The 26,723-nt window shown below is 43.1% G+C and overlaps 1 protein-coding gene across 3 annotated transcripts in view; it reads right to left on the minus strand.

The window, feature by feature from the left end:
• Positions 1-26,723, minus strand: part of GOLGA7 (golgin A7) — a 68,360-nt gene that overhangs the window by 21,553 nt on the left and 20,084 nt on the right. For 2 of the 3 annotated variants that reach the window (XM_029604130.1, XM_029604131.1), the window contains exons 4-5: positions 6,958-7,059; positions 4,396-4,460 (exon numbers count right to left, since the gene is read on the minus strand). The exons of the other annotated variant lie outside the window; for it this stretch is intronic. In XM_029604130.1, coding sequence (XP_029459990.1) covers positions 4,413-4,460; positions 6,958-7,059 — 150 coding nt within the window. In that variant the 3' untranslated portion in view covers positions 4,396-4,412. The remainder of the gene's footprint in view (positions 1-4,395; positions 4,461-6,957; positions 7,060-26,723) is intronic. 3 annotated transcript variants of the gene reach the window in all.

A 26,723-nucleotide genomic window follows, 5' to 3' on the forward strand; every position in this document is an offset into this window, starting at 1 on the left:
GGTTAAATAACTTTTAAGGAAGTCTTTTGGGTTCGCCCATTTTGTTTTAGGAAAGTTAAGAAATCTTAGATTATTTCTCCTTATTCATTTTCCAAGAAATCCATCCTCTTCGTTGCCAAATCCTCGGATTTTATTAAATTAAATTGAACTAATCTTATATCCTTAATTTCCATTTCAGCTTTATTAAGGGGCTTTTCAACCATCTGTAACTTATTTTCCAGGTTATGTGTTACCTCCATGTTACGCTTTACAGCATTTGTTAAATTATTCATTGTAGTGTTCATCTTTATAAGAACTTTCCAAATTTCAGCCAGGGTTAATTTTGTCCAGCATTTCCAGCACAGTATTTAATACTACATGTATCTCAGTCTCCTTACCTCTTGTCTCCATGAGGCCCTCCTTGCCTAAATCCACTCGCTGTGCTTCATCCTTGTTCTCCCTGGAGCCCAAATCTAGCGGGCTCTCAGAAGTTGATGGAAAACCCCCATCCCTTCTCTGGGAGTCTCCAAGGCTTTCAGATGGTTGCGGCTGCGGTGGTTTTCTTGGATGTTCTGTCCCCCCTTCAATCTGGGGCCTGTAGGACAAGAAGGGAACTGTTGGTGCACCGGGGCCGAGTGACACTTCCTCGGCCTGGGCGTCCGACGGCCGCTCCCTGTCAGCAACGCCAGCGGCCTCGCCCTCCGGTGTCTGCTGCATGGTCCGGAAAACCTCTTCTATCCGCTTTTGTCGCATGGAAGCATCAGGAGTTGAGGTAAGGATCTCACGAATTCTTTCCTTTCTTTTCGAATGAGGCATCAGAAAAATAAGCTCTGTACATTCTAAGAGAAGTTCCCGCCTTGGGCCTCCAGGGGGCACTCCCAGACAGCATGGTTAATTCAGCCTGCTTATCTGCAGGGAAAAGAAAAGATTTTGTCTTTATATTTATTGAATTTACAAAGTTGAAAAAAAAAGTGTATTGAGTCCCAGGTACTGTAGAAGTTTACAACGAGAGCAGTACAGCTTCTTGGGAATTTAACTTCACCAGCCAGTCATTCAAATAAGGGAAGACTCAAATGCCCTGTTGTAGCAGATGTGCTACTACAGCTAGCCACTCTTGGTGCAGGGAACACTTTGTATTGATAGTAGGAAAAAGTAAACTATAAAATGCAGATAATGCCAATGGTAGGGATATATGAGAATAGGAACATGTGTATCCTTTAGGTCCAGAGAACAAACCTATTGATTTTGACTTTGTCCTGGAGTTTGTGCTTGTTCAGGCTTCTTAAATCTAGGATGGATCTCAGACCCCTAGATTTCTTGGGAATTGGAGTAGAACCCTTGGCCATATAGATAGCAGGAATTGGTTCTATCACTCACTGTTTGAGGAGAGACTGCATCTCCAGACGGAATTGCGTCAAATGAGACAGATGTGGCTTGAAGTCTGAACTATGAGACAGTATGGGAAGCTGGAAGGAATGCAAGCGGTATCCAGACTCCACAATTTTGAGAACCCAGAGGTCTTTCTTGATCTTGTACTACCAGTGTGGCTGGTTGCTTGGTTTATAAAAGTGGTCAAAACTTTGTCCAGGTTTGAGCTAGACTTGAATGCCATTGACTAAAAGCCACACAAGTTGTCTGAGAAGAGATGGAAGTTGTGTCTCTTGAAGTGTGGTTTTTATAAGAGCAGAAAGGACATCTTATGGCGGTTGTGATACTGGTCTGCTACATTCTGTTCCTTAATTTGCACCACTTCTCCTTGAGCTTTTCTCCGAAGTATGTTGTCACCAAGACAGGGCACACCTGCCAATGTTTTGGGGCCATTATGATGAAGGCTACTGGCTCTGAACCAGGTAACATGGCATGCTCAGAAGGGGCTCAAGACAACACCTAAGTGGAAATTCCCTGCACATGCTCAGTAGAGCAAAACGTCTGCTAGCCAGCAGATCGATCCAGTAAAGTGCGGCCGCGTTTACCCCACTCCTAACTCGCGTTCTACTCACTTTCTGGCTGCGTTAGCCCTTCCTTCGATACACTATCCCCTTTAACCTACTCCTACCGCGTCCTAAAATCCCCGGGCAACCCCTTCCGCTCGCGGCATGTATATTGCATGCAAACGATCGAATTAGCTATTCCCTATCATCCAGTAATGTGCGCCCCGACTATCCCTTTTTTACCCTGCCGTTTTGCCGCGCGTTTAACCTGCTAACTTACCGCCTACCCCTACCCCTGCGTTAGAGGCAGGGGTAAGGGTAGGCGGCAAACTTTCCCCCAGCCCCCGCTCTCCTGCCCTGGCCGCGTCCATGGGTGCTGGTCTCCGGGGCAGCCCCAGTCCTCTCCCCTCCTCCCAAAGCAACAAAAGCAAAAAAAAAAAAAAAAAATCGAAAAAAAAAGTTGCAAGAGAGAGAGGGGAGAGAGGACAGGCAATCCTACGCTCGGGATGGCCAGTCCCTCACCCCTCCTCCCGAGGCAAGGCGCGAAAAGCAGCCTTGCTCCGGGAAGAGGGGGAGAGAGGACTGGCTGTGTGAAGCGACCAAGCGACTTACTTTTTTTTGCAGCCCTCCGGAGGAGACGGCCATTAGCAGAAACGGATCGCGGCTCCCCTCCCCTGCCTCCCGGTAAAGATGGACGCCTGCACGGGGGAAAAGCGGCCCCTGTGCGTGCAATTGGCCGCTCAAGACGTGACGTCGTGGCGTCACATCTTGAGCGGCCAATTGCACGCACAGGGGCCGCTTTCCCCCGTGCAGACGTCCATCTTCGCCGGGAGCCGCGATCCGTTTCTGCTGATGGCCGTCTCCTCCGGAGGGCTGCAAAAAAAAGTAAGTCGCTTGGTCGCTTCACACAGCCAGTCCTCTCTCCCCTCTTCCCGGAGCAAGGCTGCTTTTCGCGCCTTGCCTCGGGAGGAGGGGAGAGGGACTGGCCATCCCGAGCGTAGGATTGCCTGTCCTCTCTCCCCTTGCTCTTGCTACTTTTTTTTTCGCTTTACACTGCCAGTCCTGTCTCCCCTCCTCCCGGAGCAAGGCTGCTTTCGCGCCTTGCTTCGGGAGGAGGGGAGAGGGCTGACAATCACCCGCCCGCCGGCTCCCACCTCGATGACAGCACGTCCGCCCGCCGGCTCCCGCCTCGATGACAGCCCGCCGGCTCCCACCAGTAAGTTAACTTTTTTTTACACTTTTGTTTTAATTTTCGCCTGCGCCTTGCTTCGGGAGGGGGGAACCATCCACTTCCTGGTACCTGTCATTTCAAATGTCAGTTGAAATGACAGGTACCAGCGCACCCAGGATACTGTATAGGCGCTGTAGTAAGCGCCTATACAGTAAAATGGGTTGCGTGGGCCTAACGCTTCGCAGACGCGGCTTGCATTTGCAAGCAATTTAAATAGAGTATCGAGCGGTATGTGAGCAGGACTGTGCGTGCGGGGGAACGAGGGTGCGCCCGGCACTGCCGCACTCTAACGCGGCCTTGCTGTATCGACCTGTAAGGTCCATTTGGTGCCACCGGATTATATCACCCCACATCTTGGCTAATTCAGCCCTACTTATCGACAAAGTTATTTACAATATAAAGTACAAATGAAGCTAAATCAATGATTTAAATCAAGGCTTTCTACTTAGTAAATTACATATCAGCTTGACTTAAATCAATCCAGTCTGGCTCGCAGTTTTTAGCAGCTCAATTTTGGTCAAATTTAAGTGAGAGACAGTGTTTCCTCTGCTTCCTCTGATTAAGCAAGCTTGCAGATTTCTGCACTATTGGGTTTTCCCAGACTTAAAAGAGCAATATTTCAGAATCCTTTTTTAGGATGCAATTTAAAATGCCATTAGAGTACTTCTCAAATATTTCAAATTTGTAATTAGTCTGCATTAACTGAATCCAATTTTCCACTAGTTAAACAGCAAGGTTAATCTTTACAAAGCTAATATGCTTTGAGATCTTGCTTGGACAGAAGCATAGGGCCCAGAGAAATGCTAAAAAAACCCCCAAAACCCCCCCCCCCCCCACAAAACAAGGCCGTATTTTTAAAAATTGAGTACATCTTGCTTTCCAGGTTTCGAATAAAGAATGGACGATGAGATTACTGCTCTAATTATTAAAGCACCTCCCAGGGCTCCAGTAACAAAGCCGAAAGCAAGTTACAGTACAATTAAAGGAAACTTCTCTCTAATTCATACTTTACATTTTAAACCTGGATTTAATCAATATCATCTGTAGTGCATTATCCTTTAAGCTGTACACTGTCAAGCCAAGATTTTCATATCCTTTCATTTTGGCTTTCACAAAAGTAATCCTGGCACATGATTTATTTAAAAAGTGAAGTGATTACATGCAGTGGTTGGTTAAACAATACCCAATGGCAGGGAATGAAAAACCTGCTTCTTTCCAATGCAAAGAAGTGTTGAATGGAAAGTTAATATTTACCTTAGGATGCCCTGTTTTTATCTTCCACTGCTCATACTTCTGTCTTCATAAATGGTGATTTCGATCTGTATAGTGTGGCTGTTAAGAAAGCACTAAACAAACATGTCCCCCCCCCCCCCAAGACTAAAGAAGAAGAAACATTTAAGTCAATTTAGTCATTCCCCCCCCCCGCTAGTCAGATTTTCAGGATATCTACAATGAATGTGCATGAGAAATGTGCGTAGATTGGAAATCCAGTGCATGCAAATGGCTCATGTATATTCAGAAATTCTGAAAATTCCTCCAGGACTTACTTGTTACCATGCATGTCTCCTGCCCCTCCCCCCCATTCACTCCCCCACTTTGTTTGGAGGAGGAGTATATGGTGAATATTTAAGTGCACATTTCCTCATGCTTCCTCCTCTACTCTTCTGATCCAGGTGCAGTTTTCTCCTCTTCCAGTATCCCCACCACTGCAGTCATCTTGCTCTCTTGCTTCGCCCCAGCATACTCTCTCTTCTCATTCCTGCCTAGCCAAGCCCTCACTCTTCTACTCTCCCAGTCCGTTGCTGGCGCAGACCCCAATCAAGGTTGCAGTTATATCCTTCTTCACCTCCTGGGCCCCAGTCAGGGTGTTTCCCACTACCACAGCCAGCTCTATTATACTATTTCTGCTTAGTGGGAGAGGTGGTGGTAGTGTTTCCTCTAGTTTACTCTGCTGCACTACTTCCTATTCTTCTCAATTGCCATGAAGGTCCCTGCCGCTAACCAATTCCATGCTGCAGGAAGGGTTCTTTAGCCTCATTTTATCCATTAGCTGGCAGTCCAAACAATAATAAAATTGCTGGTGGTGAGCAGGTGACTTCATTTTTGAAAGCCTGTGCATATTCTTGAGACCATTGCAGTTGTTGATTAATTCTGCTGAATGACTGATTTCTGGTGTGAATCGGAGAGAACATTTGCATTGGCTCCCTATTCAGCAACACGTCCAATACAAACAGCCATGATTGTTTTTAAACTGCTTTACTCTGATGCAGTGGTTCTCAACCAGCGTGACATGACACACCACAGTCGCTGAGCACACGCAGGCGTGTCGCCACACTTCCCAGTCTACCATTGGTCTGGCTGCTCACCTTTACCCCAGTGAGATGCAAAGTCTTCTTCCACCCAGGCTTGAAATGCCGACAGCTCAGATGGAACATGGCAGGAGAGCTGGAGTCAGCAGCACTAGCAGTATGGTCTTTTCTTCCTACCCTCCTGTGGCCCAGAAGAGGAAGTGGTGTGCAGCTACCATATGTGTGAGAAGAGACCATGATAATTTCCATGTGTGGACAGCATCAGCCCCCACGGCAGATGAGAACTTTCTTGAGGTTATGAAGCTTGGAAGAAGAGGCTGCTGCCGCCGCCACCAGTTGTTCTTTGGGGGGGGGGGCTGGGGGATAGAAAGAGTGAGCATGTTTGAGATGGCATGTAACTAAGGCTGCGTGGTGTTTGTGAGAGAGTCAGCATGTGTGCAACTGTGTGACAGAGCCTGTGAGAGAGCATGTGTGCGTGTGACTGACATCCTTTATTATGTGACAGCATGTAAGTGTGTGTTTGGGAGCCTGCATGTGTGAGTTATTGAGCCTATGTAGGTGAGAGCATGCGAGTATGACTGACAGCTTGTGCGTGTGTGTGAGAAAGACAGCATGTGTGTAAATGGGTGAGAGTCTATGTGAGAGAGAGAGTGTGAGTGTGTGTGTGTGAGAGAGAGAGTGCTTGTGTTTGACAGAGGAGAAAGTTCAGGACCAGTGGGTTATGCACATCTACCAGCAGATGGAGAGGGAGATGGAGCAAACTAACATTACAGTATATATATTCCTGCAGTGACATCAGTCTGCCAGTATTCTGTTCAAAAGTTGCTACCCTTAAAAGAAAAATGGGGGTAACGGCATGGCATGGCAGATACTACCATAAAAAGCTTGCTAGGCAGACTGGATAGACTATTTGATCCTTTTCTGCCATTGTTACTATGTTTTTTATATTGTGAGGACCTGTGTCTCTCTGCTCCCTGTGTTTTAAAATTTGGAAGAGAAACACCAGTGGTAATTTCAGTACTTTCCTAGATCTTATTTTGGCCATACGAGTCCTCTCCATGCCCGCACTGCCTGCTCCATGGGGGCTGGTGTGTCACACATTTGTAATGTAGGTGTGCCTTGGGCTTGAAAAAGATTAGTAACCACTGATCTATGATATTTTACCAGGAAATAAAATAGGCAATCTGGATGGGTCTTGTGATGCTTACCTGCATTCAGATTCTATATTGCTATGCCAGCATGCTTGGGATCCTGTAAGTTGTATGAAATTCAGGCCTGACCAAACTTCTTGTTCCTGTGGGATCAGTAAAAACACTCCATGCAGCTTTAGAAAAAGAAAGAAAAGCAAAGCAACACACCTGATTTGGAAAAGCAGGAGAATTAAAATCTCAAATGTATAAAAACACTGCCCTAAAAGGTAGTCAGGTATCTTCGGAAAAAGCCAGTTAAGATATATCTTCCTGTTAAGCTCTGTAGAATGGAAAGAATAACCATCACCAAAGGATACAACTCTCAGTCCTCTTTCGAGAGGATCTGTTAGGAGAAGCCCTTGTGGAGCATACACTTTTTCATTCTGTTCCTGGATGAACTTGGTAATCTTCTTCAGAACCTACTCTCCCCAACACACACACACACACACACACCAAAAAAAAAAGTAAAAATAATTCACCAAAGTGAGCAAACGGGTACATTTGCAGGGTTTCCCACTTTTACTTTACTTATAAGATCAGAAGACAAAATTCTTTGAGCAGAATAGTCCTAACAGCCATACAGATAAGCAGCTGCAAGGGAAAATTAAAGGGTAAGAGGTTAGATGCACATTAGGATAAGGAGCTTGTTCCTACCAAACAATAAAAAGGTCAACCTGGGACCCTATAGGTTTAGCCCCATGTGGGCAGAAGCAGAGAGGACACGATACTGGTCAAATATTAACTTTAAAATAAAAATAGATTTTAGAACATTGGGATAAATTGGGAGCACATTGTCTTTAAAGGTAACATGTAATGGTTTTAAAGAATCTGGTTCTGTCAGTCTAGCCATCTTTACATTAAAACCACTTAAACATCCCCCAGTGCTTTTTTTGTGCTCTGGAAACTACATTTGAGCGTCCTTAATGCCCAATGCCAAGGACAAGCACCTTTTCCAACATCTGTTTAAATTGCCCCATGATTGCCAAAAACAAACATGCACCCAGCGTGGCCTCCACTTCCACCCATTTACATCCTCTCTTCGATGCAGGCTGGCAGGAGATGCATATTGCCTCAGCAGCCAATTACCCATCCTGGGCAGAACATGGAAAACACAGAATGTTTTTTCATGGACAGAATGTGCCTGCATTCTGTCCATGAAAAGCCTCTGTAGCTGCTGCTGAAACAGCCAGAGTTGAAATGATGCTCCTGAGGAAGAGAAGATTCAGTGCCAGAAAGCTATGACAGGAGGAGGGAATTTGGGACGAGAGATGGCTGCCTGAGGTAAGAAGAGGGTTGGATGCTGGGCCCTGGTAAAACAATGGATTCAGCCTGCCTCCTGGGAGGAGGAAAAGTGGGACCCTCTCAAGTCTCTCCCAGCAGGCAGGCTCAATACCCTCTTTTTTTCTCATGGAGTCTATCCATCACTCCTCAGATGAGAGAAGAGTAGAAGGTGTTATACTGGGGCAACAGAGACCCCCCTCCTCCCCCTGTGTTGGGGACACCAAGCCCCTGTCGTCATCGTAGCAAGGGAGATGATAAAACCCAAAATGTTCAGACAGAAGCAGAAATAAAATTATTTATTTGTGTCAGCTTTGGGAATGTGCATCATCTCTGAGCTCTTTACAATTTGCATAGTGCAGGAGCTACTGCTCTTTCTCAAAGTGTCGCACCTCATGCAATGTGCTTCTTAGGGTTTGCAATTCAATTTTTGTCTGTACATTCCTAGGTCTAATTCAGGGTTTCCTGGGGACCCCACAGCCAGTGAGATTTTCAGGATATCCACAATGAATATGCATGAGATAGATTTGCATCTAATGGAGACAGTGCATGCAAATCTCATGCACATTCACTGTGAATATCCTGAAAACCAGGCCTGTTTGTGGCTCTTGAGGACTGAGTTGGCCACTCTTGACTTATTCCGTATTTAGTAAGGGTCTGTCCATGGCAAGGTATTCTGCTACTGTGTAGATTTTATGTAGGATCTATAACCAGAGCCCCCAGTTTCCTGCAGATTTTTAAAGTTTCTGCAGAAAGAATTTTGCAATGGATTTTTCAAAATTCTGCAGTAAATCTGGGCAAAATTGCAAATATTAAATGTAATTTTTTCACTTTATGAAAAGTAGTTTTTTTCTGACATTTCTGTGTCTAGTTTAGTTCTTAGTGATTAGGGCTGGGGAGAAAGGAGATCTAAGGAGGGAAATGAGGAAGGGAGGGCTGGAGGACAGAGGGAAAGGATGTAGGATTCAGGGAGGATAAGAAGAGGGAATTAAGAGGAATTAAGAATGGGGAGGAAGAAGGAGGGAGAAAGGTAGTATTGGGGATGGGGCAGAAGATGAGGACTAAGGATGGGGGAGGAGAAGAAAGGAAGCACAACACCCCCCATCCCCTCTTTACCTTGTCCCCCACAGCACAATGCCCCCTCCAATCTTCTCATTTACATCCTACACCTCCTCCAGTCTCTTCTCTACTTGCACCCTTGCGAATCCCTCTCATTCACGCTCTACACACTCCAAACCACCTCACTTTCACAACTGTGCTCTCCCATATCCCACAATTCCTCAGTCACTTTCTTCTCACTCACTTTTCCTCACTGTCACTCTTCCACCCAGCCAAGATTCCCTCACCGTCCCTCACTTGCTTTCTCCCACCCTCCCGCATTCCCTCATTCATGTTCTCCCCCCTCATTCTTTCCCTTCCTCTGCAATTCCTTCCACCTTTCACGTTATTCGATCCCCTCACACACCCTGGTTTACTTCCTCCCCCCATCCAACAAACCCTTCACCCCCCACCCTGGCTCATTTGCCACCCCACGTTCTCATCATAAACACTTATTCACTCCCCTCTGCCAATCCCATTCTCTCACTCTTGTCAAACAGGAAAATGATAGGTGGCCTTGCAGTACCTCGGGGGCATCCTCCTTCCCTGCTAAGGCCTGAGGCATCACACTTTGATCTACATGGTTTACAGAGTGACATTCAGGCCCCAGCAGGGAAGGACAATGAGACACCCAAGTGCTGCAATGCTGCCCTCCTGCTCCCGTTTCCCCAAGAGAAGAGAAAGATTGTACCCTTCTTTAATGTTTTTCTCTTCTTCCTGAATGGGGGTGGAGAGGGAGGCCAGAAGAGGAACAGTGAACATAAGAGACGCCATATTGGATCATAGCAAGAGTCCATCGACCCAGTGTGCTGTCTCCAACAGTGGCCAATCCCAGTCACAAGTACCTGGCAAGTATCCAAACATTAAATAGATCTCATGTACTAGTGCTAGCAACAAGAAGTGGTTATTCCCTATTGATTCCATTGAATAAACTTGTCTAATATGGGAGGAGTCAGAGCACTGAAGGGGATTACATTCAGGTACCGTGTGTGGGCACCTGCGGGACTGTTCCTACCCACCGCCTGCCCCTGAGACCGCCCACTGCAGCCCAGCGCCGCCCAAGGCTGCGGCGCGAACACCAGAGGCGCTTGCGCCGAGAGGCATGTGCCCTTGGCGCAAGCACGGAAGAGCATAACAAAGGAGCATGCCCTTTTGTGTGCCCCTTCATGTGCACCTGAGGTGAGGCCTGCAGATACTTTTCTTTTCTGCTCCTCTATCCTGACAATACAAGGAAAGTGGTGCAGGAACACCTCACAACTACTAGGATTGAACAAGGCTCACATAGAAACCTTAAGCGATTCCATAAAATCAAACAGCAAACACTAACCTCATCTACCCCATGAAAAAGGACTCCTCAGCAGCTAACCCTTACTTAATGTTCTCACTGCTTCTTCTAAATGCGCAGTCTATTCCGAAAAAAATGCCTCTAATAAACAATTTACTTGAGGAATTAACCAGGCCATTTTCTGCATCATTGAAACCTGGCTGAACAATAACATTCTCTTAAGTCAAATTGAACACTCCAACTATGATGTCTTTCGCTTCCCCAGGCCTAAACGTAGGGGACGGGGGATTATTAATTATCAGTTTAAAAAAGAAAAAGGAACTCAAACTTATGCCTTGCAAGTTAGAAGTTAACCCTCTTTACGAAGTGGCCATACTTAAATCGTCACAATTAAACAAACATCGGTATCATCTATTGTCCCCTAGGAATACTTCAAAAAGAGTGTTCACCTCTCATTGAAGCATTCCCTTCACCCGAATCCACCCTCATAGTAGGTGACTAATATACATATTGAAAGAACAACCAAATCCTCTGTATGTGAAATCTTAGGAACTATGGACACAATGGGATAGTCACAATTTGTATCTGATCCACCACAAAGCTAGACATACTCTAGATCTCATATTCGCCAATCACAGTAACTGCACGATAAATACCTCTCACCTGATTCTGCCTTGGTCTGACCACCAATTATTAAAAGCTGATATAAATAACCATCCTCAACACAACAATACAAAACCCAATCAACCAGACATTCACCTTCAGGAAAAAAAAAAAAAAAAAGTGCCAGAGCTACCCGCTGACACTATAAAAGATAAACTAATTAACTTCAACTTTCCTAATGCCTCTGTATCATTTGACACATGGTGTATCATGGTTGATGAAATAGCAAACAGAATCAATCCAACCATATCAATGTTCCTTTAAACAAAAGAAACCTTGGTACAATGAACATTTAAGACATGAAAAACAATTATTGAGAAAATCTGAGGAACTTTGGCGGAAAAGCCAGACCTCAGAATCATTTGGAAAATACAAGTCACTATTCTCTCAATACTGGGCTTCTAACAACAAAGCAAAGAAAGAACACTATGCTAAACAGATTCATGGACTGATTCTTAACTCTAAATTACGCTTTGATGTTGTTTAACACCTAATCAAGGACCCGTCATCCTCAATCTCGAGCAATAACTGCTTCTCTAAGAATGCATGCGACTACGCCAATCTTTTATCAGAAAAAATAACCAGACAAAAAAAAACCCCTCAATTTTCTGCATACCCACCATCAAAGAACAAGAAGAAAATCATGAACCAGCAAAATGGACCACTTTCGACAGAATATCTAAATTACAAATCACACCAATAATTTCTAAGTTAAAACCTGCAAATTACCTTCTTGACCCCATCCCAGCTAGCTCCTTAAAACTAATTCATAACACGATCACTCAATCACACCCTTGATCACTAGTGGAAGGTTTAGTCCCAGACAAGGCGAAACAAGCAGTGATAAAACCTATTCTAAAAAATAAAACCAGCTGTATTGACTAGGAAAATTGACCAATATCTAGCCTGCCCTTTCTATCCAAAATTCTTGGAATATTCTTCTAGTTGTGATAATAAGACTTTCTAGATTGGGAGGGGGGGATGGGGTGGGAGGAAATTGCTCTACCGAGACTCTACTCCTTTCCTTAACCAACCCCATATTACAGAGATTTAACACATCACAAATCTTACATGCTGGGGCTAACTGACCTCTCGGCTGCCTTCAACACTGTCAACCATACCCTTCTATGCCATCAGCTGAGAAAAATCAGAATTGACAGCGATGTAATGAAGTGGTTCACCTCCTTATCAAAAAGGATATTCCAATTCAAACTGGGAAGCCATATTTCTGACACCCTCCCAATCAACACTGGTGTCCCCCAGGGTTCAGCACTATCTGCAACTCTATTTAACATCTACATGCTTCCACTATGTAAATTACTATCTGATCGAGGAATAGACTTTCACCTATATGTCGATGACATTCAGTTCTATATACCATGCACCATTTCTGTTGAAAATACAGTACGGACACTAGCATCACACATGAAGGCTATTCAACATGAACTATCCAATCTTAAAACTATCTCTAAACACTAAAAAAACAATCATTTTGTTAAGAAGAAATCCTCCAAACACACCTCCACAGACACTTGACCTGGGTAACTTCAATATTACCCCCTCAGACCAAGTGCGGGACTTAGGAGTACAGGAAAAACACGTGAACAAATTAATCAAAATCAGGCTATGCTAAACTGCGATTACTACATAGACAAACCATTGCTGACTCATGTAGGACTTCTGTACGATACTACAAACCCTCATTTTTTCAAACTTAGACTACTGCAACTCTTCTACTTGGAGCACCTAATGGTCTTATTAAAAAACTATAACTACTGCACAATTCTGCAGCGAGATTCCTAACAGGATCCAGGAAATTCGATCACATCTCACAATCACGCATAGCTTTGCACTGGCTACCGATATAATCCCGAATCAATTATAAAGTCAAACATTAATACATTCCTCCCTCCATTCTGTCAAGACTGGCCTGGTAGGGGTGGCACTACAACCATTCAAGCCACAGAGATCACTAAGATCTCATAATAAAGGATTACTAGCTGTGCCATCATTACAGAATGCACATCTGACAAAAATAAGAGACCATATGTCCTCCACTGCAGGCTCTACACTTGGGAACTCCCTACCTGAGACTCTTCATCTGACTAGTGAAACAAAAATTCATACATGACCTCAAAACGTGGTTATTTCAAAATGCCTATAATCTAACAACCTTCTGAAATCATTACTTGTTCCTACATGGGCCAAACTCAATATGAACCTAACTAAAGAACTCATCACCACTTTCTTTCCAACCCAGCCCAAATAAATATATTGGAAACATCTTCTCTCAACCCCCTTTATATCCCTCCAGCACATTTTAACACTTTTTTCTTTTTTAAAGTGCTTTCTCAGCCCTGCTGCCTCATCCCTTTCTCTTTCCCCTAGCCACCTTAGTCAATGTATCTTTTGCCTAAAATGTATGATATATGAACACATCAAGTGAATGTAATTAGTACCTATAATATTCATGTCATGATGTAAATCATTGTGATCTTCACTTGAAATGACTATATATAAAATGGCTAAATAAACAAAACATTAACAGTTTATGGACTTCTACTCCAGAAATATATCTAAATCTTTTTTAAACCCAGCTATAACTACCTGCCTTAACCACATCCTCTAGCAATGAATTCCAGAGCTTAATTGTGCATAGAGTGAAATCATTTTCTCTGATTTGTTTCATATTTATTTATTTTATATACAGACATTCGATCTGGTTTAGATTCAGGTACTGTAGTTATTTCCCTATCCCCAGAGGTCTTACCTGAGGCAATGGAGGGTAAAGTGACTTGCCCAAGGTCACAAGGAGCGACAGCAGGACTCGAACCCTGGTCTCCTGGTTTGTAGCCCACTGCACTAACCACTAGGCTATTCCTATGTGCTACTTGCTAATTTGAGTGCCCCCTAGTCCATGTATTAACCAAGAGAGTAAAATAACCATTTCACATTTATCCATTCAACTCCTTTCATGATTCTGTAGACCTCTATCATATCCCCCCTCAGCCATCTCTTCTCCAAGCTGAACATCCCTAACTTTTTTAGCCTTTTCTCAAAGGGCATGGAATTTCCTTTATATCAACTTTGGTTGCTCCTCTTTCTCCAGTGCAACTATTACCTTTTTTGAGATGTGGCGACCAGAATTGCACATAATATTCAAGGTGTGGTCTCACCATTAAGCGATCCATAGGCATTATGACATGCACTGTTTTAATTGTGCCATCACTTCCCTAATAATTCCTAACATTGTTTGCATTTTTGACACCCCCCTCAAAAAAAAAAAAAAAAAAAAAAAAGTGGTGTGAATGTATGGTACAAATTCAACAAACTATTTCAGAACACTCTTTCCAAAAAGAAAATATGCTAAGTCTTTACAAAAATTTTTAGAAGAATCAATCTACAAATGTCATCACAAGCACACTTTACAAATGCACTCACCATAGAACCAAATTCCATACCACACAACCATTCCTTAAATATACATAATAAATTTCAATCACAGAGGTCCCTTCCCTCCCTCGTGCAGAGGAATGAGAACTATGGCTCCTAACATTCACAGGCAGTCGAGAGTTTGAAGCATGACCTGCTTCTTCTCTCCCAAGGTACAGGGAGACACCAAAAAGAGGCTTCGGAGGGGCAGTGCAAACTCTAAAGCTTGTTTTATCATGCTTAGAATCCACTGGCCCACCATGATCATGGCCCACTCCTTGGAAAATTGAGCAAGATGACCCCTATTACCGGGACTGAGGAGTGAGCCTGCCTTCCTACATTGTACAGGCTTAGCTCCACAGAACTCTGGCTGGAGCTCTCCCTGCCTGCTCTATGGGCTCAAAAGGACAGGTTCCAGGACTGCAACCTCCCCGAGGCTTGCCTTTACCCAGCCGTTTGAGCTCTGCTCTGCCGAAAACAACTCTAGGCCTGATACCAAGCGGAACAGGAAAGACTTCTTGGGCTTCTCTTCGGCAATTTGTGCACCTTACTCATCAAAAGCTTTAAAAACTGCTCCATACCTTCTCCAAAAAGGAGCTTGCCCTTAAACGGTAAGGCTCCAAGCTGAGCTTTGGAAGAAACATCAGCTGACCAATTCTGCGACCACAGAAGTCTCCTGGCTGAGACTGCAGACATCATTCTGGAAGAAATACGGATGAGATCATACAAAGTATCTGCGCCATAAGCGACCACGGCCTCCAGATGCTCCACCTGCTAAGACTCAGAGGGCAACAGATCTCCGTTTTCCTGTAAACTGCTGCACCCAGCGCAGAGACACATGAAGCATAAAACTATTACAAACAGCAGCCCAGATGCCCAACACAGACACCTCAAATATCTTTTTAAAGGTACACCTCAAGCTTATCTTGCACATCCTTCAGTGTCACAGCTCCTGCAACTGGAATGGTCATCCTCTTTGTGACTGCCGAGACAGAGGCATCCACCTATGGAACTCGCAAGAGCTCCAGAGTGTCCTCACGCAACGGATACAGCTTGTCCATAGCCTTGCTCACATTAAGGCCACTCCCTGACCACCAATTACTTCACAGAGTTATAAAAAGGAAAATTCATGGCCAGACCCCACAAGCCCGCCATGACTGGGTTCACTTCCTCCTGATCAGGATCTCCTTGAAACATTGCTGGCAGCCCCCAACACAGACTGCCCACGGACTTCGCGAATCCTTGTGGCTCCGGAAACCTAGGCTCTCTTCTTGGGCGGGGTACCTGCTGCCTTGCACTTGTGAGAGGGCTGGCCTGCAGCCTTGCAAGCCAAACATGCCTTGTTTTAATGCACAAGAAACTCGAGAAAAAGGAATAAAAAAACCCTCTCCGAATCCTCTGCTAGAGGATCTGAGTCCTCCTACAACTGCCCTGTGCGGGCACCTGGGCCTCATTGGGGCTGAGATTGGCTGGCAAAAGTGTGTGCAGGATGTTCCCTCCCCCTGCTGCACACTGGGTTTGAGCCACGAAGGTCTGCAAAATGGCCACTGTTCCCACATTCAGCGGGATTGGATCATGAGCCTTGTGCAGCACAGCTTTCGGTACCCCTAGACCAGTGCTGCAAAAACTATGACGCCACAGCCCCTCCCGATGTGCCCGGCCGGCACGGGAGAGGCAGGTGGAGCTCTCCCCACACTCAGAGCAACGGACCCTCCCCTTGGCATAGCTAGATGCCGTGTCACCCACGCAAACACCCGAACCCGGGGGGGGGGGGGGGGGGGGGGGGAACGACGACACACAAATGACCACAGGGAAAGCTGGATAGAAAAAAAAAGGTCTACCACCCAAAGCTGCCTCCCTGCACCACCAGAGAAAGGCTGATCACTGCCCTCTTATTTTCTCCCCCCCCCCCCTTTTTTTTTTTTTTTTAAATTTATAAACCACAAGAAAAATAGAAAGAATACAGTTAACTGAAGAATGGCCAAGGCTTCTCCCAGAGAGGTGAGGGACTGGACCACCAGCTTTCACCTCCAATATGGTCCAAAGAGCAAGTTGGGGTCCCCAACCCCTGCTTATCCATCTCTACAATGAGGACGGATGGTCCCACCAGGACCTGCCAACCTCCTGGGAGAAGAACTCTTTCTGAAGAAAAAAAAAAATCTTCTGGCTGAATTTTTTTTTCTTTTTAAGATTCAGAACTGCAGATTTTGCACCTCCTCCATCTGCTGGATACAGAGAAATACTGGAGGACTGCAGGTGCTACGCCAGGTTATGTGCCAGTGGCTGTGAAAATTTGTCTTCATTTGCTGGAAGGAAGGCAAAACCAGGAGTCTGGACTGATCTGGGTATGTACAGGGAAATAAGAATTTTAAAATAAATAATAATAGGCGCTGTGTCCTGTTGGAGAGGGCATGACCCTGAGCACTCATCCCTTTCTCCAAGGACAGCCTTGCATGGAGTATACTGGCACATTAACTGATGAGGGGGGAGGCGGAACACACTGCTTAGTGTGAATGCACAAGAATCCGATGCATTTGTGTGTGTGAATTAGTCATGTATGTCACCAAAAAACATTAAACCAAGAAGTTGCAAAATATTGGTAAGTCACAAAAAAATAACCCACATAAAAATTACAATACAAATTGATACCCGTCCTTTAATTCAAAGCCCTCCTAAAATAAGGCTGAGAATCCAGTAGACAGACTTTTGACAACGGGGGAGAAACACTAATCACAATGGACACAATATACACACTGTATTCTGTAAATTAAGAAATTTCATTTGATAAAAAAAAAAGGGGCAGGTTACTTTTACACAAAGCTCAAACCTTCTCTCTCAATTTAAAGTTTAATTTCACCCTGCATTTTCAGCTCTGCTTCCTATCTTTCCATCATGGTATGTCAATCATCCACCAAACAAAAGCTAGGCTCAGGTCTCTCCAAATATCCTGCATGGGCCAGCTGAAGATGGAAACTGGAGATGCTGTATCCATCTCCCCAAATCCATTACTCCTGCATAAGGCTCGCCAGCCCAATAACTACATGAGTGATTCCAAAGAAAGAATTCCTTCAGCATTTAATCTATCTTTGTCTGAAGGATTACTGCCAGCCAAGTAGCTTTCTGCTTTATTTTAATCAAATTTAGCTTGTAATGGCCAGGCTTTTAATTTAAGCAGAACACCAAGAAGAGAGAGGAAAGTATTCCCCGAAGAAGCCCTGCAGTTCACATTTATACTAGAGCTGTTACTAATTCCTTCAAATACATCCTGGACTAATGACACCCCCCATAGGGATGTACTGGAAGTCTTCAGACTTCACAATTGGTTCCTAAAAACCATGGTCTTAAACTGAAATGTTGTAAGTCAAAACCAATTGTTCCATACGAGTAAGGTTATAAATGGGGGGATTGCTTCCAGCACCAGGGCCCAAATAGCTAATTTTCACCAAGCTCACTAAGAATTTAGTAATACAGAACTGTAAAAATGCAGACATTTTAAAGCCTCACACTTTTTTTGGTCTGAAGAGTAAAGTACCAAAGCATGCCTACAGAGCATTGCACCGACAAATTTGAGGAGAAGAATTCCATGGTACACTTCCTACAGGTGTCACGGTCATCAGCACACTAATATGTCCCTGCCGTAAGTTGGATAATGGGTGTCAATTTAGAAACGTACCTGAATCGTAACTTGAAATGCCTTAAGCTGAGGAATTCCTGTAGAGTCAGATTTTAAATTTGACTACAGTTATACAAACAGCAAACACTGCAGAAGAGGACAGTGGCATGGTTGAAGAGATCAAAGTGTGCCTGAGTGCATGAAAATTAATGCAGAAAAGGTATGTCACTAGATACAGAAGTTAGTTCAGCTTTAACAAATTCAAAGATGCTTTTAATATATTTTTTTTTTTTTTTAGTTAAGTTACTGCTCCTGTGCCACATATAAAAACCCAGTTAAACGATTCACAAAAGGATAGTTATACAGTATGATCATTTTATGCAGCATCTCTGTAATGGTATCTGGCATTCTTAATACAAACCAAACTCTGTATGTGCAAAAGGTTCTCTGGCACTTTTCAAAAAATGGCTCCTCCACGGGGTTAGAAGGATTGCAGATGGGGCATCTTCTCAAAGAGTTTCATAAACAGCAACTTAAAACAGTTTGCATGACATAATTGTAAACTACTCTTCAAACAAAACACAGATCCAATTTCAATTCTGTGCAGTAATACCACCAAATATATATTTTAGCAATTTAGGGGAGGGGACTTTTCCCTCTGGTCTCGATCACAAGTAGAATTTTAGAGGTGTATGAAGTTTGACAAAGCCTGTGTTTTCGAAAGAGAAAGGATCTCTGGATTTTGAACCTGTGCTGGCATTATCCAATTCACACAGTACATGAAACTAGCTCAAGAGATTTTGAGAGGGAGAGAGAGAGAGAGAGAGAGAGAAACTAAAATAGTGAATGCAGTGACAAAAAAAAAATAAAAAAATTAAACTCAGGTGTGTGTGTGTGTGGCTGCCATTTTTAGGACATTTGCTATTACTGTAGAGATATGAATAAGGTGTGCAAATTAAATCACTGAATATTGTACCAGACTAAAAATTTGCCTTCAGCTTGGATTTGCAAAGGCAAGTAATTAAACCTATTTAGTTATTTGTTTATATTGAGCGTTTTGGTGCTTCAAAGCAGATTACAATCAGGTACTGTAGGTATTTCCATATCCCCAGAGGGCTTACAATCTAAAATACATAGATTTGCCAAAAAAAAAGGAATAAAAACAAAGTAAACAGTGACTGCTGGCTGTCAAAGCAGCAGCTAATGAGGACTGAAGAGCCCACATGCAATTTGCAGAGTTGCTCAAGACCTCAATGCAAGACTGGACAACTGCACCAGTACACTGGGAAATTTCCTGGTAGGGCTGATGTAGCAATCCAAGCCCTGGAAGTCATCAAACTAGCATCATTGGAAACACAGAGTACAGACTTTTACGTCCTGCAGAAGCTTCCACTATTTTCTCAACAAGAAGTGCAAACTGAGGGTGGACATGGAGCAGAAGTCAGGACTTTTGCTATGTCCCCCACACTGCCAGCCTGCACAGATGCCCTTCGTACCAATTTCTGTAGCCCATGAGATAAATGCTGAGAGCTACTGGCTCCCAGAGACACAAACCAGGCAGACTAAAACCACTCAGGGACCACTGAGCAAAGGGCCCCACAATGCCTGAAGCCATCTTAGGAGACAGACACTGCTAGGAGATGTATGGAGGTTTAAGGGAACAACATTAAGAATTATTTGATCGCTCGGAGGAGGAAAGACAAAAAAAAAAGAGAAGTCCAGAAGAGCAGAGAAAGGGAGGATTGATTCAATAGGACTATGTTTTCTAAGCCAGTTAAGAATGTAGTCTAATTCAGCCTTAGTGGCTGCCGACCACCTTCTCTCCTAGACGTAGCTGTCTGATTTTTACCTAACCATGTCAATTTTTCTGTTAAGTTTCACAGGTTTCCATTTGGATTGAGGAAATCTGAAAGAATAAAAATAAAATACAGAAAGGAGATGGGGGAATAGGACTGCCAAAAGGCAGAAGCAGTAATGAAACAGCATGTTGAGATTTTGAAGAAGATACAGGGAAGCCTTCTGCATCTTTGCTAATTAGTAGGCCAGATACTGTTTAAACTAGCATCACTTCTTAAATTTTTCTCTTTTCTGTGTACGGTTCTGTAATGTTTAAGCTCAGAAGTTTTCATGGTGGCGGAGGGATGTAATTACAGCAGAAGCCTAGGAACTTGGGACTTCCTTAGTTTAAACTGCCAAATGACTTTCTGCATGCGTTTGGCCAAACCTCCTCATGCTTCTGTCCAGATTAAGCCATGCGGGGCAAGGAGGGTAGGTGCAATTTTCAGTAAGCTGACCATGTGCAAGACAGGCGGGCACTCTGAATCCATGCAATTTACAGGGATTTCCAAAGAGAAAGTACAAAAAGGTACTGCATTAATGAGCTGGAGAAGGATGCAATAAGATTAAATTTGCAAATACAAAATGATTCAAAAAATAGTTAAAGCACGAGCAGACTCTGAGGAATCGCAGAGCCACGTTGTAAGGCTGGGGAAGGAGGCATCTAAACTGCCGATGATATTCAACGTGACAAGTACAAAGTGATGAGCATGGGAAAAATAATCCTAAGGATATATACACAATGCTGGGTTCAATATTAGGATTTACCACCCAGGAAAGAATCTTGGAAGCAATGTGGACAATAGACTGAAAACCTCAGCTCAGCAAGCGGCAGCAGTCAAATAAGCAAATGCCATGTTAGGATTTATTCAGAAAGGAATTTAGGGGAAAAAAAAAAAAGTGAATCAGAATACCTCTGTATAAATCCATAATGTGACCACACGAATGTATGTGGCTGCCCCACCTCAAAAAAAGAGATGTAGAGAAGGGCAACAAGAATGATTAAGGGGATGGAACAGATCCCTCATGAAGAAAAACTAAACAGTTTAGGGCTTTTCAACCTGGGGGAACACACAGTAGATGACAGATTTAAAAATTCATGACTGGTGTGGAATAGGAAATGATTATTTACTCTTTCAAAAAGGTACTACATACGGAACACACCTTTAAATTAACTGGTGGCACATTTAAAACAGTGAAGTATTTTTTTCAATCAATTCATAAGTAAGCAATGGAATTTGGATAAGGTGGACAAGGTTAGTTTGGGGGGAAAAAAAAAAGTTTGAGTGTCTGGAAGTCAGGTCCATTAGCAACTTTTAACCAGGTAGACTTGTATATACCGACAGCAAACAGCTGTCGGTATATAAAATTCTCTAAATAAATAAATAAATAAATAAATAAAATGAGCTATAAGAATCCAACTTCCCAGTAGGATCTGTCAGGTATTTCCAAGGGACCTACACTGGTGCTGGACTTGATGGACCAGTCTGACCCAACATATCACTTACGTTAAAAAAAAGTGCTGCTGGGGAGTATATCTTGTTAATGTAAGTTGTTTTAATGTGAATAGATGTTCTATGTTATTGTTGTAATCCACTTTGGACAGTTTTTGTTGAGAAAAATGGAATATACATTTTTAAATAAACAAACATTAGTTACCCCAGCTAGATATTGTTGCAAATTAATATGCAATTAGGAATTCAGATGAAATCTGTAACACAAGAGCACAGACAAATTGTCCTGATGGCATAAGCAAATCGGTGATAGTTTGTTTCATTTTATACTGTGCCCCAAATTAAAAAACTACATATGAATATTTTAACAAACACTCATACTACTCCCTCCACTTGCAAGTCTGTTTCCTCATGGAGATTGGTGGCTTGGTCTTAGAGCAGATGTTTTAACTTTTGGTTCTTCAGAGCAGAGCTATGTGATTTTTTTTTTAATTGGTTATTCTTCTTTAAACTGGGCAGTAATTTATAACAGCATTTAGTTAAAAGGTAATCCAAGTGATTAGTACAGTACAAATTATCTATGTGCTGCAATGCTAGTTCTGGACTACAGCAGAGTGGCAGATTCTCTTCATTTTGAGGGTCATTTATAAAACTCTCCATCTATGATAATGGGAAGTACATTCTTCTCGCTCTTCTTTGTCATAGGGCCATACTAGATACTTAAGAGGCAACAGCCTACATGTTTCCAAAATAACGATTAATGCAAACTGGGATCCTGCTGAACAAAAAATCCTGCTGTACAAAAAAGTTGGTTGCGTTTAATTCAAAGATAAGCCAAAACAAAAACGTTTATGGAAAAGAAGCAGGCTTGTAATTTTTTTGATACTGCCATGGTTCCTCAGATTTCATAAGCTGGCCCATGAACATTTGAGAAAGTATCTTTCAGCAACTGGTCCTTTGATGAGATGTTACCCATTTCACTGAATTCCTTAAACCTGATGACAAGTATCCTTGGCAAATCCAAATATCAAAACAAACCGCAAAGTCTGACACATCGCAGTACCTCATCTTTGAAAACCCTCAGTCTAAACTACCAGCTATTTAAATGCTACTGAGCTTCTCTTTAAAGCACACAACTGTAATTTAAAAAAAAATAAAATTCTGTAAACTAAAGCTGTGACAGACAGAAAAAGAGAGCTAAAAGGACACCGACTGGACTGTTTCATTAACACTTACTCTCACCAGAGCCATGCCTTTGGCCAAGTGAAAAACTAGCCCGCGCCCATTACACAATACCATGAGTTAGGAGACCGTTCAATGGGGCCGATGCAATGTAAAGCGAGGAAAGCGAGCACTGAAAAGTCAGCGCCCACAAGGGGGGCACCATGCAATACTCAAATTAGGGGGTTGTGCAAGCAAGGAGGCGCTAGGGTCACTTGCATGACCTTAGCGCCTCCTTGCTAACGCGACCCCACTGCAGCTGCCGGTTATGAAGACCGACGCCGGTAAACTCAGCGTCAGTTTTCATAACCGGCCGTCTGCAGAGTTATTTTATTTTATTTAAAAAAGAAAAAGAAAAAGTAGTTTCTGTACTTTTTACCTGTGCTCAGCTATTAACGCGCATCTCAGCTATTTATCGCTCAGCTATTTTTTTGCATGCGGAGTGAATGAGTAATAGGCTCATTCACATGTATTTGTATGTGATGAGCACTATTTCACTCACTCCGTGTCAGACGTGGGTTAAATAGGCACTAATCCCCCTATTGCATTAGGAGGTAGATCAGCACCTATTTAACCCACGTCGGCTTAACGCACTATATTGCATTGGCCCCAATGTTTGTACAGCAATGCTCTCAGCCAGTGCAAGGGTATTAGGTGCCCTAGGAAAACCTTACAGCCTTGCACCCCCCACCCTCCTCACACACACACAATTAAAATTATGCATTTATAACAGATTTTATATGAAAAAAGACATCATTCAAAGCACAGTCTTCTGAGGTAACGATATCACAATATGTATATTTACATGCACTGCTGTAGTGCCAACCAGAAAACTCTGAAAAAAGGAAGAGACACTTGGAAGCTATAAAAGGTATGTCTACTGTAATGTTTCTTGGGCATGACCCTCAGAGAGGCACAAGAAAATAGAATTACAATGCAATAAACTTTCTATATCAAAAAACTACCAGCACTCAAACTCTACCTATGAAAGTTAATACTGCAAATATTACACCAGGCCTAAAACAGTAATACATCCCCTATTAGGAAAACTGAACAAGCCAAGCTGCTATAAGATCTCTACATACAACCTACACACTATTGGAATACCTCACTTCAGTCACACATGCAAAACCCAGATAGACCCTCAAATACAGAATAAAGAGACCATAAAGTATAAATAGAAGTGTACAGACAAACTCTGAACTGGAAACTGCAACAAGCCAAAATCTGTATGCATAGCAACAATTAAAACACAGAAGCATTACCATTCCTCAAAACAAAATTAGTAAAACCATACCATAAAATGAACAATTCAAAACTAATGAATAGAATACCATTCAATAATTAAACTCATAAAAATTTTCCAAACACCAATAAAATATTTCAAAACAGATTCAAATTACACCCAGTTTTAAAAAAATCCCCCATTAACCCTATGTGGGAAATTTTGATTTGCAGATGCTCTGAAATAGTGTCATGGATTAGCAGGCAGAGAAGAAATGAGGTTCTTGTGCCCATACATGCTCACACACACACACACTTTCTCTCCCCTTGACTTCTGCAGGAGAAGATCTGCCGGTAATGGAGTCCTTTTCTACCTCCAGCTGGATCAATTTGCAGCTAATGAGCAAACCCCTGCCAGCACTGACCTAGCCATTGGAGGCATCCAATCAGTACTTTCACGAGTTGATACAGCAATTTTGAACTGTGCTTCTGATGTAGCTCTCCTTGTCAAGAGAGTTGCCGATATGGGTAGATCTCAAACAAAAGAAATTACAACTCTGAAAGGGAAGGTGGAAGAGTCATAATACCTCTGTATCGCTCCATGGTGAGACCGCACCTTGAATGATGTGCACAATTCTGGTCACTGCATCTCAAAAAGGATATAGCTGCACTGGAGAAAGTGCAGAGAAGGCAACCAAAATGATAAGGGGCATGGAACGGCTGCCCTATGAGGAAAGGCTAAAGAAACTACGGCTGTTCAGTTTCGAGAAGAGACAACTGAGGGGGGATATGATCGAAGTCTACAAAATCATGAAAGGACTTGAACGTTAATGTAAATTGGTTATTTACTCTCCAGGACAATAAAAGGACCAGGGGCACTCCATGAAGTTAGCAAGTAGCTCATTTAAAACAAATCAAAGAAAATTCTTTCATTCAGTGCATAGTTAAGCTCTGGAATTCACTGCCAGAGGATGTGATTATAGCAGTTAGTGTAACTGGGTTTAAAAAAGTTTGGATAAGTTCAGAGGATAAATCCATAGACTGCTATTATGGTAATAAATAAGCAATAGTAGCTTGTGATCTAATATGTTTGGGTACTTGTGACTTGGATTGGCCACTGTTGGAAACAGGATGCTGGGCTTGATGGACCCTTGGTCTGACCCAGTATGGCAATTTCTTATGTTTATGAATATTCAGGACATTAAGAGTTTAATGTTTAATTCAGGATAAAACCCTGACTCATAGGAAAATTGGAGAACTATTCAAGAAACTTGAACTTAAGATTTCTTAAATTTTCCTAAACACTCCTGTCTTTTCTCCTCGGGATATGCTTAAGTACTTCATGGATATTTTGGACATTTCTGAAAATAATATTCTCCTTTGAATAAAGTTTTCTACATACCTAAAAAGACAAGTTAATGTCAATGAGTTCTCCTACTCTTGGCACTATAACCTGAAGTTTTAATGTATCTGCTTTATTGGATAGCTCTATTTCTGAAATTGAGGAGAGGGGTACTCTTATAGCTACCTTTGTATTTGAAGAAGATCTTGATATGATCTTAAACTTTTTTTTCCATGCATTTTAAGCTTTGTAATAAGTTAAACATTTGGATCTCATCTGCATATTCTACCCAGCAGTCCCCGGGAGAGGGCTCCAGAGATCACAGCAAGCAATCCAGGCTTCGAATTCCACAGCTCCAGCTTCCAGACTCCCTTAGAAATTTTAAATAGATAACAAATCAACAAAAATGATGATGCAAAAAGTAGTCCAGCTGTGAGGAGGCGGCTTTCCAGTGTTTTGATTATCTCTCAGCTGGTGAGAGGTCGTATGTGTGCTAAGTGCAAAGAGCTCCAAGCCCTCAGAGAACAAATCCAATCTCTGGAGCCTAGCGTGGCAGCCCTGGAGGAGCTAAGGGAGACAGAGAGGTATATACAGGATACTTCTAGGGTCATAGTAGAGAAATCCCACCTCCAGTCTGGTAGCCTCTGTGCTGCCTTGGAGGAGAAAGGTCACCTGAAAGGAGATCATCAGCTTGATGAGGCAAGAAGCAATCCTGTAGTTAGAATCTGCCCTCAAGGAGATGTACCATCCTCTCGCACCAAGGATAGATCTCCAAGTGGCCAGGAGGGAAGAGTTAGGACGGCTGTTATAGTTGGTGATTCAATTATTAAGAAGGTTGATAACTGGGTGGCTGATGGCTGTGAGGACCGCCTGGTAACTTGCTTGGGTGGTGCGAAGGTGGCAGACATCACCTAGATAGGATTTTAGATAGTGCTGGGGAGGAGCTGGCTGTCTTGGTACTTGTGGGTACCAACGACATAGGAAAATGCAGGAGGGAGGTTCTGGAAGCCACATTTAGGGTTTTAGATAGAAAGCTGAATTCCAGACACTCCAGGGTAGCTTTCTCAGAAATACGCCCCATTCCATGTGCAGGACCCCAGAGACAGGCAGAACTCCTGAGTGTCAATGCGCGGATGAGACAATGGTACAAGGAAAAGGGTTTTAGATTTGTTAGGAACTGGGCTTCATTTTGGGGAAGGGGGGGGGGGGGGAGGCGGTGGGCTCTATCTTAACCAGCATGGAACCATGCTGTTGGCACTAACCTTTAAAAAGGAGATAGAGCAGCTTTTAAACTACATGATGGGGGGAAGCCAACAGTCAGACACACATGGTTCGGAATGATGTATCTTTGAAGGATACTAAGAGAACAGAGACAATAGGGCATCCCAGTAGAGAGGGTGCAATAAATACCAAAAGGGGACCAGGTGCCTTTAAGTAAAGTGCAGAAAGATGCCAAATTACCCCTGTCAACTGATAAGCAGGGTGTTAAGAACATAAGAAATTGCCATGCTGGGTCAGACCAAGGGTCCATCAAGCCCAGCATCCTGTTTCCAACAGAGGCCAAAACCAGGCCACAAGAACCTGGCAATTACCCAAACACTAAGAAGATCCCATACTACTGATGCAATCAATAGCAG

Source organism: Rhinatrema bivittatum, chromosome 5, assembly GCF_901001135.1.
Source record: "Rhinatrema bivittatum chromosome 5, aRhiBiv1.1, whole genome shotgun sequence".
Lineage (NCBI taxonomy): Eukaryota > Metazoa > Chordata > Amphibia > Gymnophiona > Rhinatrematidae > Rhinatrema > Rhinatrema bivittatum.